This window comes from Acanthaster planci, linkage group LG04 (assembly GCF_054643075.1).
Source record: "Acanthaster planci isolate LZ-2023a linkage group LG04, COTS_SCS, whole genome shotgun sequence".
NCBI lineage: Eukaryota > Metazoa > Echinodermata > Asteroidea > Valvatida > Acanthasteridae > Acanthaster > Acanthaster planci.
The window spans coordinates 2,322,451-2,340,398 of record NC_141780.1 but is presented as its reverse complement, the minus strand read 5'-3'; the positions used below and the strand labels follow the sequence as shown (position 1 = coordinate 2,340,398).

General features: G+C 41.4%; 1 protein-coding gene across 1 annotated transcript; it reads left to right on the top strand.

Annotated features, from left to right (window-relative positions):
- Positions 1 to 759: 759 nt before the first annotated feature.
- On the top strand, positions 760 to 17,787 carry LOC110986418 (uncharacterized). The gene is made up of 18 exons (XM_087135430.1): positions 760 to 1,108; positions 1,490 to 1,555; positions 2,808 to 3,026; positions 3,601 to 3,843; positions 4,640 to 4,885; positions 5,417 to 5,662; positions 6,492 to 6,737; positions 7,667 to 7,912; positions 8,661 to 8,774; positions 9,288 to 9,418; positions 9,823 to 9,969; positions 10,401 to 10,767; positions 11,211 to 11,404; positions 12,281 to 12,454; positions 12,752 to 12,864; positions 13,478 to 13,740; positions 14,765 to 14,831; positions 15,007 to 17,787. The coding sequence occupies exons 1-18, from the start codon at positions 1,042 to 1,044 to the stop codon at positions 15,575 to 15,577; spliced, it is 3,720 nt and encodes a 1,239-aa protein (XP_086991556.1). The 5' UTR covers positions 760 to 1,041; the 3' UTR covers positions 15,578 to 17,787.
- The last annotated feature ends 161 nt before the right edge of the window (positions 17,788 to 17,948 follow it).

Here is a 17,948-nt window from a genome sequence, read left to right as displayed (position 1 = left end):
TGTTTATAGGTAGCACAGATGGTTTACCTCGTGTACAGAGTTCTATTATAAAGAAAGGAATAGTGCACATGATGGATTCTGGTTATCCAGAAATAATAGTTTATATTTTAAATGAAGTCTTAATAGAGGTCTGTTTGTGAATAAACACCATACTAACAATTGAAGTGCAGTTTTGGTTTGTATAAAATGGTTTTCGGTTTAAATTTTTAAGCGCTTGTGACAATTGAGGTTGTTTCATTTGTTTGTAAAGGTGTTCAATGACACGAATTAAATGTCACTTTAGAGTTGAACCAAAATGCCCATATTGTGATTTTTTTTAACCTATTTCGATGCTGGACATTTTCAGAAAATATTTGGAAATATTCGAAATGTGGCATAAAGAGGGGACCGTACATTTTGAGATCATGTTGTTTGTATTGGATATTTGGACAGCCGTAATACTTCCACTTTTGGTGGTGAAAATTTACTGATTTTTTCTTCCAAATTTGCTGCTTGTAGATGGAATGCTTTTACAGCTTATTATCTTATTATCTACATGTAATTATTTATCAATATAAAATCAATAGTGCTTAACCTTTCTCTAGAGCTTATGTGATAAATTAGTTTTGAATTAATTAAACAATATTACAAGGCGTCCATGACTACTGTTCGCCCCTACTTGAACGAAGATACCGCGACTTGGACTGATGGCGGCTCGATCTAAACATTCGCTCTTGTAAACAACTCCACAGTTGGTTTGATAACGGCATATGTAGCAGAATTATGTTTACATGGACCGAAATATTACCTTATCAACTATTAATTAAATCATTAGCCCATCCTAGTTATTACTACCGCCTCAGCAGAAACGAAATGTTGACAATTCATGTTTAATCAGCGGGGGCACAAAAAACGCAAGCGCCAACACTTACCATCAGAGTAACGGTTCAGAAGTGCAGACCCCTTTGCTGTGGTCATACGAAGCAGTGTGACCGACTTCTAAGTGTTGAGCATTAGCGTGATTTCAAGTACACGTACCGGACGTAGTTGTTGGATTGTGGAATGATGTTGGTCTCTAGAATTACTTATCTCGTTGGCTGCTTGTTTTTAGGTGTTGTAGTCGTCAGTGGTAAGTGGAAAATGACCTAAACTCCAATATCTGCTTACAATTCATGCAACTATATATCTTAATTTTCAAAAATGCAAACAATTTTTTTTTTTGGAATTTTGGGTTGTCTTTTTCAAAAAGGAATGTTGTTTTTCTATTTGAAAAAGCTAGGTCCCATTTCTCGTTTTCCTTGCAGAACGGAAACTCTTTTTTTTTCAACTGGTCTTGAAAGTTAACTCAATTTGGCCCGTACATTCCTCTATCTGCTGTTACCTTCCACGTTTTCAACAATTTTACAATTTTTAATTTTGACGTGAGGACTAAAATACAGCAGTGATAAGCCACCGTGACGTTGGTGGTGGCGTTTATTTGCGTTTTCTTAATTTCTGCATTTTTTTCCAGACGCAAGTTCATTCTCCATCAGCAGTGCAACCTACTTGAGATCTGATGAGGATATCTTCTCATCAGGTGAGCGTGTTGAAGGCTCGCTACAACGCATTAAACAATAAAACCTTCATAATGCACTTCTGTGTCTTGATGTTACATTGGTTGAAGTACAAAAAATGCTGTTTTTTATATGTTGCTGGCCCGACTTCTTTCTGTAGTGCATTGTTGTGTAAGTAAGTAGCGGTAAACCTTTCTCAGAAATGTTTTCAATAACTAACTTCTAAGTTTACAATTTTAGAGGAACCCGTGTACTGAGCCATGTCTTGCCTCAATTACATCACAACAAACTAACGCCGACAATTGTTCAAGGAAACATGAGCAATTTTGAATATTTAGAAAAGTGCACATTTTCGTAGGTTTAACCCCAGGGGCTGTTAGGCTACATTGAGGAAAAGTATAATTTTGCAGGAAATGTGTGTGTACATAAATTTATAGCTGCTACCTACAATCCTGGCCAAATCTCGTTGGGCACAGGCCCCCCTCTCAATGTTAGGTGTCGATGCGCGACCTGCGCTCCAGCTCGAGATGACAACATTGAGCGACGGATTGGGGACCTGGGGAGGGTAACTACACATGTATGTCTATTGTTATGTGTCCCAACAGTTTTGGCCAGGATTGTAGAACATCATCATTCTGATCTATGTTGAGGACCAGTGATCAAATCTCTGATAATACTGCGCTCGGGAACTGATGCTATGCTGATTACCTCACTTTCTAGGGCGCGATCTTATCTTGAACACACGTCATGCTCATTGTACTTATCACCTATTACAGATTTTATATCACTGTAATAAAATAAAAAATAGGCTGGAATTAAAAATTCGGTCAATTTGACGATAATGAAGTCACGAGTTGTTATAATGTGACAGCTTTTATCTGTACACTACAGGGCCTTGACCTTGAGGTTTAAACCTTGGCCTTGATCTTACGGTTTGTGGGTCATAGTCTTGGCCTTGAGAATCAAAACCTCAAGTTTGCTCCACTGGCTTGTACTCGGACTGACATATATGAATGGCATAAAGGATAACGCAATCATATGACATATAAATTCATTAACAACCCAACTTCAATCTTTATCTGATATACATCTTGACACAGACTCTGAATTAGCAAGTTTTTATTGACAGGATAGCTGCGATCAATTTGTTTAAATGCACCTGTCTCAGTAACCCTTACTTCCATCTGTTGTTCACTATTTTCAAATAATTGTGTACGCCAATCACCTTTTCTTTGAGGACTCAGACAGTTGAAACTGAATTTATACGTTTAACAGCTACACCTTGCTTCCAAGACGACATCATCCAGGGGACAGATCCGGGACTGCCCGGTGCCTACATCACGTGGTACGAGCCAACGTCCCCACCCTACAGCTCCTCGTATTACTACCACTCTTATACAGAAAACTGCGAACCATCCCCGGGAAATTTTTACATCGGCAGCCATGATGTGTGGTGCCCGTTTGCATGGTGTGGCTTCACTGTTATTGTAATAGGCAAGTTTTACTCGTACCTAATCAATTTGGTGTGTTCTTGCTAAATGTGAAGTTGTTGACGCAGCTTCCGAAAGAATTTGAAGTTTTATAGAGAGAAAAGATAACGAAGTGTTGGGTGAACTTCAGTGTCCTTATAAGTTGTACACAGTAAATTTTTAATCACTGAACTGCAGTTGCGTTGAATATGTATATAAAGTCTGTGTACTTGTAATTAAAAGATAGCAAGAATTGTTTCTTCGAACTCGAGGCTCGAGGGGGTTTTAAGAAACGTTTAGCCCATAAAGCAATACATGACTGTCTTCTGAGAATAACTATGGATTCTCTTACTATTGATTCTTAAATTAGGATTTAAATTGTAGTATTTTTATTAATTGTTTATTGGAGCGTTTTTAATAAATAGGGTGCTCTATAAATTATGTTTACTATAATTAAAACATTTAAAAGACGGAAATCGGAAGTGCAGGTTGACGAGCTGATGTCGAAGACGCGATAAAAAAAAGAACAAAAAGTACAAAAAGAGCCTGGATATCTTGTCAAAAATTTATTTCATTATTTTTCGACTCATGTTCAATAGATGTTGAAGAGCCGGTCATCTTATGCCCGCCTTCAATTAGCGGGGACACGTCACCAGGGCTCGACTCTACACAAGTCACGTGGCCTGACCCCATAGCAACCGATAACTCCGGTTTGACTCCAACGACTGACTGCGAGCCAAGCAGTGGTAGCCATTTCGACATTGGTGACGAACTCGTCACGTGTACAGCGTCGGATTTCACGGGAAACGAGGAGCACTGTAGCTTCAATGTCACTGTTATAGGTATTTTAAAATTAAACTGCAAGTCTGTGTTTCATGATTAATCGGCCTTTTCGTCACTTGTACCGACGGATAATATGTACAACATCATTCGAAATGGAATAAAAACATTTCCCCTATAAAGGTCAGCAGACAATGGTCTGCATGTAATTTAGTAATGCCAATCTTCAAATAACAGTTATGCAGGGAATTACTTTTCATGTACTTGCAAAAACTGGTGCTTATCTTGACTATAAATACAGAATGCATAGTTACAGACAACTGCAAATGACAGGCCTTTTCTGTGATCTTATGCTTAAAATTTGAGATTTTTTTCTACAAGGCTGATGAATGTGTTCTTCGATGGTCTACAACATTAAAGAGTTTTGAATAAGGATTTGCGCTTGGGCCTGTCTCAGGTTAAGACTGGCCAGCACATAATTATTCCCATTCACACCTTTTTTGAGTCACAATGTCGATACGAGTTTGAAAATCACACATTTCCAGAGATTTTATTCAATAGGTTTTACTGTATTTTTAAAACACCCCTCCGGCCATGTTATTGGTATGGTATGTCGCCAACAATTTCATAATGGAAATTGGCATGGCGCATTCTGTGTAAGATGGCACAGAATCAGCAGGTGGCCACGTGACGGGCTTTCGACCTATAGGAAAAATTTTACTGTCTTGGGTGCAAAAAGAATTCTTATCAGCCCAACATCTGCTCAACACTGAGTATCAGCAAATCACCGTCTTTGCACACTTCCGTAACTTCATTGCGTTAATTGCTTTGAAAATCACCAAATTTCTTTTTTTTTAGACAGAGAAAAGCCCGTCTTCTCATGGTGCCCGCCTTCAATTAACAGAGACACGTCACCAGGGCTGGACTATACACAAGTCACGTGGACAGACCCCATAGCAACCGATAACTCTGGCTTAGCTCCCACTATTAACTGTGAGCCGACACGTGGTAGCAAGTTCAACATTGGTAACAAGCTCGTCATGTGCACAGCCGTAGATGGTGCCGGGAACCAGGAACAATGTAGCTTCACGGTCACTGTTACTGGTATGTATGCTGCGATTTCTTAATCGGAATTTTTGCATTACTGCCAACACCTGAACACCAACATAATATTGAAATGTATGTTGCGTATCGGTACGTGCCACAAACGTTCAGACCATTCTTGCCAAGGTATTGTTCGATGGTGTGCTTATTTCATAAGTAGTCATAATTTGAGACAAAAAGTTTTGGTGATGTATGTGTGGTTAATAACGTAATTATGGCTACTTTTTAAGAAAATGAAAAGCTCCATTTGCTCGTCGAGCAGATCGAAATACTCATTTGTTCTTAATTTCAGCTTTCTTGAAATAAAGCCTTAAAATTTGAAATTAACTTTAGCATTCTGAGTAAATACAGTCAATCCAGGCTGAAAACCTTTCGCGTTATCAAAATCTAAACAGACTTACAAAATTACTTGACCTAAGACAATGTCCCCTTACGTGGATTTGTTTAGACCTCAACTGCTGTGGGCATGTTCCGTTGGTGGGCCAAAATGTCTTTGGATTACTGCAAACGAAAATTCAATCACTGTTTCAGACAACGAAAATCCCGTCTTCTCGTGGTGTCCGCCTTCAACAAGCAGAGACACGTCACCAGGGCTCGACTCTACACAAGTCACGTGGTCCGACCCCATAGCAACCGATAACTCGCGTGTGGATCCGATGATAGACTGCGAACCGGCAAGTGGTAACCAGTTCAGCATTGGTGACAAGCTCGTCACGTGTACAGCCTTAGATGGTGCTGGGAACCAGGAAAAGTGCAGCTTCACGGTCACAGTTATAGGTATTTTCAATTTACTGCTTGTTTATACTGCGTGTTTACCCTGTTTAATCTTAAATCGTGCCCTGTCGCCGACACTGATGGAGACTATGACGTTGAAAGGTGTTTTGCCGATCGGTATCACAGAAACTCGAACCGCCCTTAGGCCTACTATTGAGTAATGTTTTTGTTTTCATAGCGTATTTATGGTAATTTTTTACCTTAAAATTGCGTTTAATATTGGTATTCTGAATTGATAGAGACATGGGCATAAATCCCGAGGGGGTGGATGTATTTATTACCCCCCCCCCCTTTTTGAGGTGGGGATGGGTTATTGAATCACCTTCTCCCTACTTTTTGTGGTGAGCAAAAAAATTAAAGTTGGTTGTGAAGAAATTTTCAGACTTCCAACGACTAAAATGCATTCAATATCACGCAAAAAATATTTTAAAACCATAATAATGCCATTTTTGAAATACATATCACATGCGTACATTAATATCATGAACACCGACCTCTATATAAAGTCATCATTAGTCGAGTTCGGGTGGCCTATTCTTGACATAGGTTTCTTGTTCTCGATCCAAGAACGCTGTTCTCGGGACAGGACCACACACCAATATGTCACCCCCCATTTCTCAAATGTTCATATGTGTCACCCCTCACCTTTCCCCATGCCAGGCCCCCCCCCATTTCTGGCACAAATTTACGCCACTGGATACAGACATGCCAGGCTGAAACCTTTCCCTTTATCAAATAAGATGGGTGTGAACCTCATTTGTTATTCGCATGTGCCTTTTGTAATGTCTGTGGGTTGTTGCAAACGAACTTTAAAGAATGGTCACTGTTCCAGACAACGAAAAGCCTGTCTTCTCGTGGTGCCCGCCTTCACTTAGCATAGACACGTCACCAGGGCTGGGCTCTACACAAGTCACGTGGTCAGACCCAATAGCAACCGATAACTCGGGTGTGGATCCGATGATAGACTGTGAACCAGCAAGTGGTAACCAGTTCAGCATTGGTGACAAGCTCGTCACGTGCACGGCCATAGATGGTGCTGGGAACCAGGAACAGTGCAGCTTCACTGTTACCATTATAGGTGGGTACTTTTCACAATGAAAGTTTTGGTTTATATAACGCGTTTGAAAAAAGAAAGTTTTGGTGTTGATTTTGTATCGTGTAATTTTTTTCCAACCGATATGGAAACTTATACAAAGATCGCTTTTAGCATTTAGCAATTGATTTCCCACTTACGGTACTATTCGGAAAACTTATAAAACTAAAGAGTAACCAATAATCACCGAATCCTTTTGTTCAGGAATCTTGAGAGACGTCGTGTTTTTGTGTTCGCTCATTGCCCAGACGGCTTTGCACTGTGATTGGCTGCATTGTGCACGACCTGTGACCGTGAGGTTATCACGTCCTGTTAGCGAAGCGTTATTTAAATTTTTTGGTTCGACAATAGCAATGCTTTGGCACAGGCAACGAGTCTCCAATAGGATGAAAACATGGCCTTGGTACAGCCACAGTGTGGTAATTAAGTGGGTGTCACTGATCACGTGTCTTTTGGCGATATCTTTGAAATCATTGGTTATCTTGGTCAGTTTTGGATGAACGAATAAAGTGTAGTTAGAATATTTTCAGCAATGATGAAAGAAAAGTAAAGATATTGAGTTCAGACAGCCGCCGCTTGTGTAACGCATTGAACGCGCCTGGCAGAAATTTACCAACAATGCTCTGCGCGTTGTTAACTGACCCCCTGTGCCGTATTTCCTTCACTTGAATCTGTGCAAGGCAGTCAGCCCACGAGCGCAGTTTTTGTGGACTTACCGTTTATTTTAAAACCTGAAAAACACTGAGTCATGAATTGCCATATCCTAAAGTTAAAGAATATCGTTGTCGGGAACTTGAAAAACATCAGGCAAATTTACATCTGCATATTTTTGGTGGCAGTTTTAAATTTGCACAAGAGAATTGCAAGTCTCGAGGAAAAAGGCCTCACCAAATTAATTCCTAACCTTTTTCCAGACAACGAAAAGCCAGTTTTCGCCTGGTGTCCGTCTTCGTTTAGCAAAGAAGCACCATCAGGGAAGGACTCCTTGGTAATCACGTGGTCAGACCCCATGGCAACCGATAACTCGGGTGTGAATCCGACGATAGACTGCCAACCGGCAAGTGGTAACCAGTTCAGCATTGGTGACAAACTCGTCACATGTACAGCGTCGGATAGTGCCGGGAACCAGGAACAATGTAGCTTCACAGTCACCATAATGGGTACATAACTAAATCATAGTATCGGTGTTTTTGTTCCTGAATGTTCATTGATGTTTTGAGAGACTTGTCACCGTGCCACCCTGAATGTATAGTCGGTAATAAAACACACACACGCCTGGGTACGTTTTTCTGGCGTGGGAAGTCCTTCGTTTTCATGTATAGTTAACCAAATCGTTGAAATTACCCACTTTTGTGCAACTGCATGTGAACACCACTTTAAGCTCAGCTGAGGCTTTGCCCAGCTTTTTCTAATCCTTTGCAACAGATAACCTAAAATCTGAAACTGGTTTTCAGAGTGGGTGACCTTATGTGAACCTTCCATAGTCCACTCAAAATTCTCAAAACTTGCATTGATATGGATTCGTTCTTCACAATGGTGGCTAACGCACCTGTAGAAGAAACCTGTTACCTCAGTGCATCATGAGGATAAAGATTCAAACCGTATACAAGGCCTGCCGGTACCGTACAACACCTACGTACGATTTTTTGCTTTATGGCATTTGAGGGCATGCGAACTTCTTGTGCATAATGATACATGTTCGTTTCTTCATGTAATACATATATGTCTGTCTTTTATTTTGCCTTGTGTAACGTATAACTGTATCACTTGTCTCGTTCGAAACTTGCCAATTTGCAGAAAACGTGAAATTAATTTGTCTAGCATGACGCCATTTTGAACTAGAGTGTATTCTTTTTTCTCGTGATTAATGTTTTGTCGGATTCTTCACTCCGGTTTTACGATGGTAAGCTTTAGTGTGGTGTATGGACACTATGTACAAATTCTCCGATGGATATCTGACCTTCCTGAAGACAAGAGTGACCGAAACACAGCATTCGCTGGAGGAATGTGTCACTAAGACAGGTATAGATGAGAACCATTGACTTTCCGATATGAATCAGTATTCTGAAAATGAGATCGTATGGTTGCACCTTTGGGAATTTAAAGTCTTGAAAAAGAAACAAACATCACATCAGTCATTAGTTTGTTTGTACTGAAGTCTTATCATTGTAATGGTCCAATCATTTGCGTGCCTGCGCCAGTGGATAAAGGTCGATTCATGCCAAAGGCAATGTGAAAGCGAAGCGAATTTGACATCACAGAAGTTTAATTTGCAGCAAAATTTACTCAAGTTGAAATGTGTTCCCCACCGCGAATAATTTGATCTGAAGTCACAAATTCGCGTCTTCGCGCTTGCGCCAAATAACCCGGCCTTTAATTTTAAATTGACCAAATCATACTCCCAGCTATAAAATACCTAGCAAGGACAGAGTTTAGTTTTTCTACAACACGATTAGGCTACATTTAGGAAAGTAAAATACAGGTTCGAGAATTCGTTTCACTTGAGTCAAATCGAATGTCTTCTCCTTTTGGAAGGTGGAAATCAACCTGTTGCCTTAAGACTATGCGACGGCAACGCCCAAACCAGCGCCTTTTGGCGCGACCCTGTTATTCGAGACTGTAAGGTGAACAGTGACGTCAACAAACAACTGGACCACTTGTCTGACGTACGTTCAAACAGCTGTAGCTTCATATCCTTGCAAGACAGGTTTTGCCCAATCTACTCTGCCGATTCTTAACAGAAAATCAGCGATGGATTTCACCAGTCATTTAGAAACATTTCGAGAGGGAGTCCAAATCTCGTTTTTTTCAACCTTGCTTGCTTTTGGCACTCCATTTGCTTTATAAATTTACTAAAGCCTGTAAAATGTCATTTCTTTTATTTAAGATGACCTAAAGGAATAGATGATTTGTGAGTAATTTGGTAAAATATTTTTAGCACTGTGTCTAGATCTGTTAATCTGCATGGAAATTTTTGGTCAAGTCTGCCATTTGTCATAATGGTACAATTATTGTACGGCAATTTCGTTACGGTCTGCCATTCACATTTGAGTTATTCCTTTTTGTACAGTACCCCGTCACGAAGGACAATGTGAACGGCATCGCTAAAGCTTTTCTGGACCTCACAGATGACCCATCCTCCCTCGACAGTGAGGGCATCGAGTCATCAGCTGATGTACTAGACAGCATTATCGGCGTCGGGGACACATCTTCCACGGTGAGTCAAGCTACGATGTTTTCAAAGCTGTCCAGAATGTGGCATGGCAGGCCATGACTTAATGTTTCCGTTCTTAAGTATGCCAGTTGAGCTTTCATGACACCTTTTTGTAGCATGATGTGCGATTTGAAAAGCCTCGAAGAGATTTCCACGTTGTATTGACTGTTCTTTGCAAAGGACCGCAAAAAGTGGGTAGCTATCTGTTTAATTTAATAACTTCGTTTTACCAGGGCAATCTGTATAGGTTATATCGCCACGGAAACATAGATGAAACCTTTGTTTGTACCGACACCTTCAACAGATCAAGATAACAGACCAAAACCCCATCAAAATGAACAAGAAGTTTAGCTATAAAGTCTCGTGCCTGATAGTTTTCACTGAAACTTGCCCTAGTGTCCGCCATTTAAATCTGATCGCTCTTTTGACACCAGACCACTGAGCAGGTCGTGCTTGCCGTCAACAACCTGCTTCAGGTCCCAGCGAGCGCCTTCGGCGCGCCTACGAATTCGTCATCTCGCGTGGTTCAGTCCCTCGAGAAGCAAGTATCCTACGCGCTCTCTCGGGGCGGCAATTTCAGCTCGGTGGCGGGTAGCCTTGGCGTCGAGGCGTTCAACTTGCCGCTGGCGACGCTGAGTGGCGGGCTGCTGTTCGCGACAATTTACAACGAGTCTGGTAGCGGTGCCCTGACTGAAGACTCCATTGTGACACTTACCGGCGGTGATGGCGTCCGTGATGAGAACATCGAGACCAAGATCTATTTGCCCGGGGCAATAGTTGATCTACTTCCTTCACCACCGGGTACAGTAGTCGCTTTGCATCTCTTGACTTGGGGATGCGATTTTATGATTCGTTCAAAGTTTGAACTGCCTTCTTAGTTTCTGTCTCAGAATTTTCCTGCATCTGAGACAAGAACAGACACGTTGATAAACGGATGCAGAACATTAAATTTCTTTCTCGAAAAAAAAATTAACAATAAAGTGGTTTATGAACCACAAACCATTTTTTAACGATTATGGTTTGGAATTTTGTGTTAGCTTTGTATAAGAGCCACACCCTTATGGCCCTGGCTTCAAGCCAATTAACCTCATGATGTTTCCTTTTTACTGGTTTTCATTTTATTTCATCATATGTTGTAATATAATGTGCGAAGGGCTCCAATAGTTTTCAAAAATAAACCATCACATAACCATAAAAAGATTCTTTCACTGATAAAAAACATAACGCTTCCTTAAAATACTCAGAGAACGATCACTTGCCCGTCAGTTTTGGAATCTACCAGAAAAGCACCCTCTTTCAATCCAAGAGTGTCCGTGAAGGAAAGACAAAGCAGCGAGTTGTCGGCAGCAGGATCGTCACAGCCGCTTTTCACGGGGTCAGAGTTGAGAATCTTCCCCTTAACTCTTCAGTCGTGAGCACGTTCCGTCTAACCACAAATGTAAGTAAAGGATATGTTCACAAAGGCCTGACCGAGTGTTATTATGGATTTGTGAAGGGATGTTCTCACTCCCTCAAGCTCTTGGAGTTTTCCTTCTGGAGAAATGTAGAAGAAAATAAACGGCACAAATCCTTGTGTAAGATTAATGCCATCGTCCTCTTTTTTGGCCAAAAAGACTGTTATTATCAAATACAAAATGAAATCAGGAAATCCACCTGTTCCTGATTAACCACAGTCAAAAGTAGGACTCTCTATTCTGTCCCAAAACGTTGTTGATTTTCAGAACTATTGTTTCTGCTATTGATGTCCTGGAGTATTTTCCGAAACCATGGTCGATGTCCGAAAATATTTTTGATGTCCAAAACGCAACGTTGATATCCAAAAGCACTGTCGGTAAAGTGTAGTGTAAATTGAAGTGTGAACTGTCCAGGAAGTCCTCGAGTAAATTCAATTGGACAAAGTTACCCTAGCAGCTTAACTTATTTAGCACACCCGTGAATCGAATACTGCTCTGCTAACTGAGTAAGGGGCCCCCTCATAGTTTTTCATTATTCGTTTGGTACAGGGTGGAGAAAAATGAAAAGAAACAATAAAACGAAAAAAAATGCGCCTGACCGTTCTATTTGGACTACCTCACGCAAGTTCAACACCAGGCAAATCATAGCAGTCGTTGCAAAATGCCAATGTGTTATTTGCAAAATGTCCATCTGTTATCTAATGGTCTATTGACGAGATCTATTTAATCTATTAAATCTGTTAACGAGGTTGCTCGTTCACTTATGAGGACACGTGGAGGAATGGAGCAATAAGGAGCCACCAAACGTGCGTGTCAGTTTTACTAACAATTTATGCGCGGGGTTTCAACTCTGTTTGCAGGTGGCGGAAGGCAGGAGAATCGCCGAGGAAACCCGAGAATGTGTGTTCTGGGATTTCACTTTGAACCACGGCATTGGAGATTGGTCGAATGCAGGGTGCCAGACTGTCTCCACCGACTCTCTGGGGCTGACGACGTGCAGCTGTAATCATCTCACTAGCTTTGCCGTGCTGGTGGTAAGAGATATAACCTGCTCCCCTTTGCAAAGTAAAAGTAATAGATACAGGAGGCAACCTTACGAGATTTCCTGGATGAAGCCAGTTAGTGTCCAAAAGTATAAGATTCCGGAAACGGGAAAGTTCACATAACATTGTTCTGCCACAACTGCAACAGAATCCTAATCTCTCAAAAGCACGCTCGCGGACATTTCTTCAGTTTAGCGTTATGTTAGAATGAAGAGCTATCTTGAGTCATGTATGGTATGGTATAAAGTCCTCATTTATTTCCTCTTTTGTTTTTTTACCCGTGTATAGGATATTTATGGTCAGAAAAAGAGCAGTCCAGCGCTTGATATCATCAGCAAGATCGGCTGCGGGGTGTCCATTATTGGACTCCTTGTCACCCTTGGCATTTATTTGTCGATTGAGTAAGTAGATCCTCTAAGTGCTTTAAAGTCTTAAAGTACACCTTCGCACCCATTACGTATTTCACCCACCACAGACATGCGCAAAGCCAATTCCTTTTCTTTATTGTAATTGTACACTTTATTTATGAGTCTGCTATATTAAATGAGGTTAAGTTTTTATTTGGGGAACCCTAGGAGTAGAAAGCAATAAAGTTGAATTTCATGACAGTTTGGTTTGCATGCATCTACTGTATTGAATAATTTCAAATTTGTGATGAATTAAACATTCTTCGATTTTTGAACACAGCTTTTGGAAACAAAATGAAAAGGAGGCTTAATTGGTAGGCATGTTATCATTAAAAAAATCGTTTCGGGGAACAACAACAAAAAATACTCCCTCGCGTTGTGCTCTTCAAATTTCTTTTTTTTTTCGTTTCAAATATTCCAAAGAATACTCTGTACCGACATACTTGCAGGACTGAGGCTTGAAATTACGCTTGACTCCAAAGGAAGTAGCCCCATCCACAACCGAAAACTTTTGTGTAATTTCAAGCCGCGTCCAGGTGTTGCATATTGAAGTGAACTGCTGAAGTAATTTCTCATCTTTGGTGTCTTCCTCTCTCCTCTACCCGAGATCGCTGCGAGTCAAGATCCCCAGCCGCATCCTGATCTGTCTCTGTTTCTCCCTCCTGTGTCTCTACCTGATCTTCTTGGTTGGCATTGAGCAGACCTCCTCCGGTCACGGCTGCCTGGTTGTGGCCGTCTTACTCCATTACTTCACCCTGGCCTCACTAGCCTGGATGGCTGTGGAGGCCACAAACCTGTACCTATATTTGGTCAAAGTTTTCAACATCCAACGCCGACATTTTGTGCTGAAGGCTTCTGCCGTTGCCTGGGGTGAGTTTGCTCTAATTTAGGCCGTGTCCAAGGGCTTCCAGAGCTTCCTAGAGCTGCGTCTAGGTCTATTGTCTGCGCGTCTCAGCGTATTAATGGAGTGAAGACCTAGACCTAGCTCTAGACAACAGATTCGGACAGCCTAAGAAAAAAATTGAGCAACGATATTGACTCTTTGAGTGCAAGCTGCCGCCGTAGTCATAGTCGTGCTGCGTCTGCTCTTATACCATGCGATTGGACAATATTTCACAAGCTGTGTTGACGCGATTCTGACGCGATTGTACAAGCTGCCTAATATGGCGACAGTGTGCAAAGAGCGAATAGCCCGACAATGCAGCTTCCGCCTGTATGTAGGCCTATGCGCTTTGGGCAAATTCGGACATAAGGACAATACGGCCGTTTCACAATAGTGCGCCACCAAGAGTTTGCAACGCGTTGGCCAATTACAACGCGCGAAACTTGTCGACGCAATGCGCGTTTGGAAAGGGTCGATAAATTTCGCGCGTTGTGATTGGCCAACGTGTTGCGAACTCTTGGTGGCGCACTATTATGAAACGGCCGTATTAAGTTAATTCAGACCACATAGCCAGACAAATGACGAAAATTCCAACCAACATTTCGTTTAATGCAAAGTATGTAAATTAGTTTCATCTCCTTTAAGCCTCTGTAGAGAATAACTATACTTGCGAAGGAATCTAAAAATATAGGATCTAAACGCTTCCCTTTCTTTCAATCTTTTTTATAAGGCGATCATCAATTTGTACCAACATCAATCTGTAACGCCGACAGCTTTTAGGCCAAAATGCCCGTTCTGAGTATTTCAACGTCACGTCATATGCTCTTTGAGTCACGTCGTTTTCTTGTGGCATTACAGCTTATTCAGGCTTATAGGGTGCCCTTTCTTTGAAAATAAAGCAAAATAAACAGCAAAGAAAAAGTAAACAGTGCCCTTTCTTTGAAAATCAAGTAAAACAAACAGCAAACAAACAGTAATTTCTGAAAGACATTGTTTTTTGATAATTGACAGGTGTTCCTTTGCTCATTGTCATCATAATCTTGTCTGTGGACTACACTCAGTACCAAAACACCAGTTTGTAAGTTCACTCTTCTGATCAGTGATATTGCGCTAAATACATAAAATCTTTCGAAGTTTGGCAACACAAGTTTAAGTGTTGACACTCTTATCTTGCACGAGTTCTTGCGTTTAAGAAAGATGGTAAATTTACCGTCCTCTAGTTGTTTGATTTATTTTTTGACACTGATTTGTAGTTGCTATTTGAAGACCGGTAACGCCTTTTACTACGGCCAACTCTTAGTCCTCGGTATTGTTGTGGTGTACAACACCGCCATTTTTATTTTGGTGATGGCCAACATGTACCGACCAGGGAAACTTCGAGGCTCTGCGCACATGCGGCAGAGATTGATGACTCGAGCACAGAATGCCATTGCCATCTGCAACTTGGTGGGCCTGACCTGGGTCTTCGGCATCCTGACCGTCTTCGAGTCATCCAGCTTCGCCTTCCAGGTCTTGTTCTCCGTCTTCAACTCGCTGCAGGGGCTCTTCATTTTCCTGCTGTTCTGCGTGCGCCAGGAGACCACACGCGTCGTGCTGGCGCGGTGCGTACGGCGGCGGGCCCGCGCCGCGCTGAAGATCAGCTTCTCGTCCCTGAAGAAGTACAACAGCGGCACCCGGTACCCGTCCCAGGATAAGCTGATCCAGCTACCCAACCGAAGTCTGACCATGTCGACTTCCCCAGACGATGACCAAGAACATCCTTTCTGCGTCCCCGTGATGGACAGTGGGTTTGGAATGGCCAGTGGAACGAACTTACATCGTTGAACACCAGAAGTTGTTTCTTAAATCCTCTAAATCGTCATTAGGAATTCATTCTATTTCCATGTCGAGACCTAAGCCGCCGCTTTCATTCAAACGTCAAATTTAAAAATATCAAAGAAGAAGTTCATTTCAAGAACAATCACCGAAACAAATGTTCAATTTATGTGATGTATTTGTAGTTCATTTCTTTGATATGTTCTCTAATTCTTCAGTTTTTCTTTGCGTTATACTTAAAAAAGTGCTACATTTTCTCCTATAAACTGTAACAACAGCATCGTGATTTTGAATGCCATATTTATTATACTGCTGCATTTTATTGAAAAATGAGAATGCCATACTTAGCCCTGTCTTTAGCAAGAGTATCTCCGCTAATAATGCTAAGGCTGCGTAGTCTTTGAATTGGAAAGGATTTTTCTTTAGAAATCCTAAGTCTTCTTAGAATACCCATATCATTTATTTGAAATGAAATTTCACAGAGTAGACCATAATAAATCCGTCTGTAAACTAATTCAATATTCTAATGTTTATATGCACACGATCTGAAGAGTACAAATTTAGCCTATATACTGAAAACGTGTGTGAAACAGAGATGGCACTTTACAGCCAAGCAATGACAGAGGGCTGTGATAGAATTACATTTGGCTACGGCCGGCAGTCACACACAAGTCTACGGGAAACGGCTGAGACCACCGCCTGGTGGCTTTCATAGAGGCGCCTGCTTACTCCAGCCGTAGCAAAATATTTCAGACGCGACTTGAAGGGCACTTGCTGCCACTGAGCTGTTCAAAAGCTGTAACATTCGATTTCTTAACCTGCCTTCAGGGTTTTTGCGATTAACACCATGTTATTGAACCTTGGGGATAAGTAAAAGGTTAGTGGTTGTAGAACTTAGATTAAGCTGTAACTCACACCTCCTTCGAAAAACGACTAAATGTTTAACATAATTTATCCACACGAAACGATTATCTACTGCATAAAAGTCTGAAAAGGTCGACGCCATTTCAATAGATACCCAGGCTGAAAATCATGGCCCTGGATATGCAAGTCCATGTAGAAGGTTCCGATGTATATCAGCGGACAAGCATACAGGCTCGAAGAATATTGCGGGGAAAAATTCAATTTCCCTACACAAAATTGGTGTTAAATTTACACTTGATAGAAAAGGATAATTCTGTGTTCACTCAGTAGCTCAAGTTTTGAAATGGATGTAATAAATTATGGCGTATTTGCACTGTAATTAGGTTTCAATGGCAAAAATTACAGAAGGCAGGTGGCTGCCAAAGCTCTCGTGACTTTTTCTCTGTATAAAGTATACTACCGTATTGGATTTCAAAGGTTGAATTCTCCTGTCGATGTATTTGTTGGTTGGTTTCCATAGCAACAATGACGAGAGAACAGGTGGGATAGAGCAGGCGGTAAAGATGGTGTAGGTTGGTTGAGAACGCCATCCATGTGAGTTCCAAGTGCGGCTCTTCTATAACCGTTGGTTGTCATGGCACGGTGGTCTCTGTAGTAACTAAATGTGGAGACAAGGACTGACAGAGAAAGCTTTGAAATTTACTGTTGAAAACTTTTGTCCTCAAACGAATTTTAAAAGGATCCCTCGGCTGTAACGCACTATAGCGTTAGCAAATGGTCAAACAGTACGCGGTCATTGGTGGTCATTGATGGACCCTGAGGGCAACGGGACCGTTAATGATGACAGGGAGACGACTCAGGGGTACAACATTGCCTTCCTTCCCAAAGCGAGTTAAGGCGTCCGAATCCAGCCTCTACCTTCCTCAAGGCCATCAAGGATTGCAATAATAGATTCCCAAATTGTTGCATCCCCCCCCTCAGAAAATCTAACTCAGGATCCACCCTTTTACGTTGTGGGCAGTTTTCGAGCACCGCAGCTGACTGACCATGAATACGTTCGGATCTCAGTCTTAATTACAATAGTCTACCATCACTTTCAATATTGAAGTTCAACCACGCTGTGACAATACTGAGCATCGGCCACTGCGTAAACGTTTCGTTTCTTTTGTTATAGCATAGGACAGTTTATGGCGAGAGTAGCAATTTTAACATTATAAAACAGGTATAGATTATTCTAAAATTCAAATTTAGAATCGTATAAAGAAACTGGCTTTCACACATCAATGTCTATGCTATTGTAGGGAAGCACACGTTAAAAATGAACTGAAATAACAAGCAAACAGCATTAACACTCATAGTTTGTTGATTCTCTGTCATTTGTTAGTTCTTGTCACTATTTCCCACAAAATTCAATACCAACGCTGTTTGAAAGCGAAAGTTTTCGGACGAGCCAATCGTTTTATAGGGTGCGCTCCAGCGAGCAACTCGCGTTGACACGAGTATACTCCTGATCGCT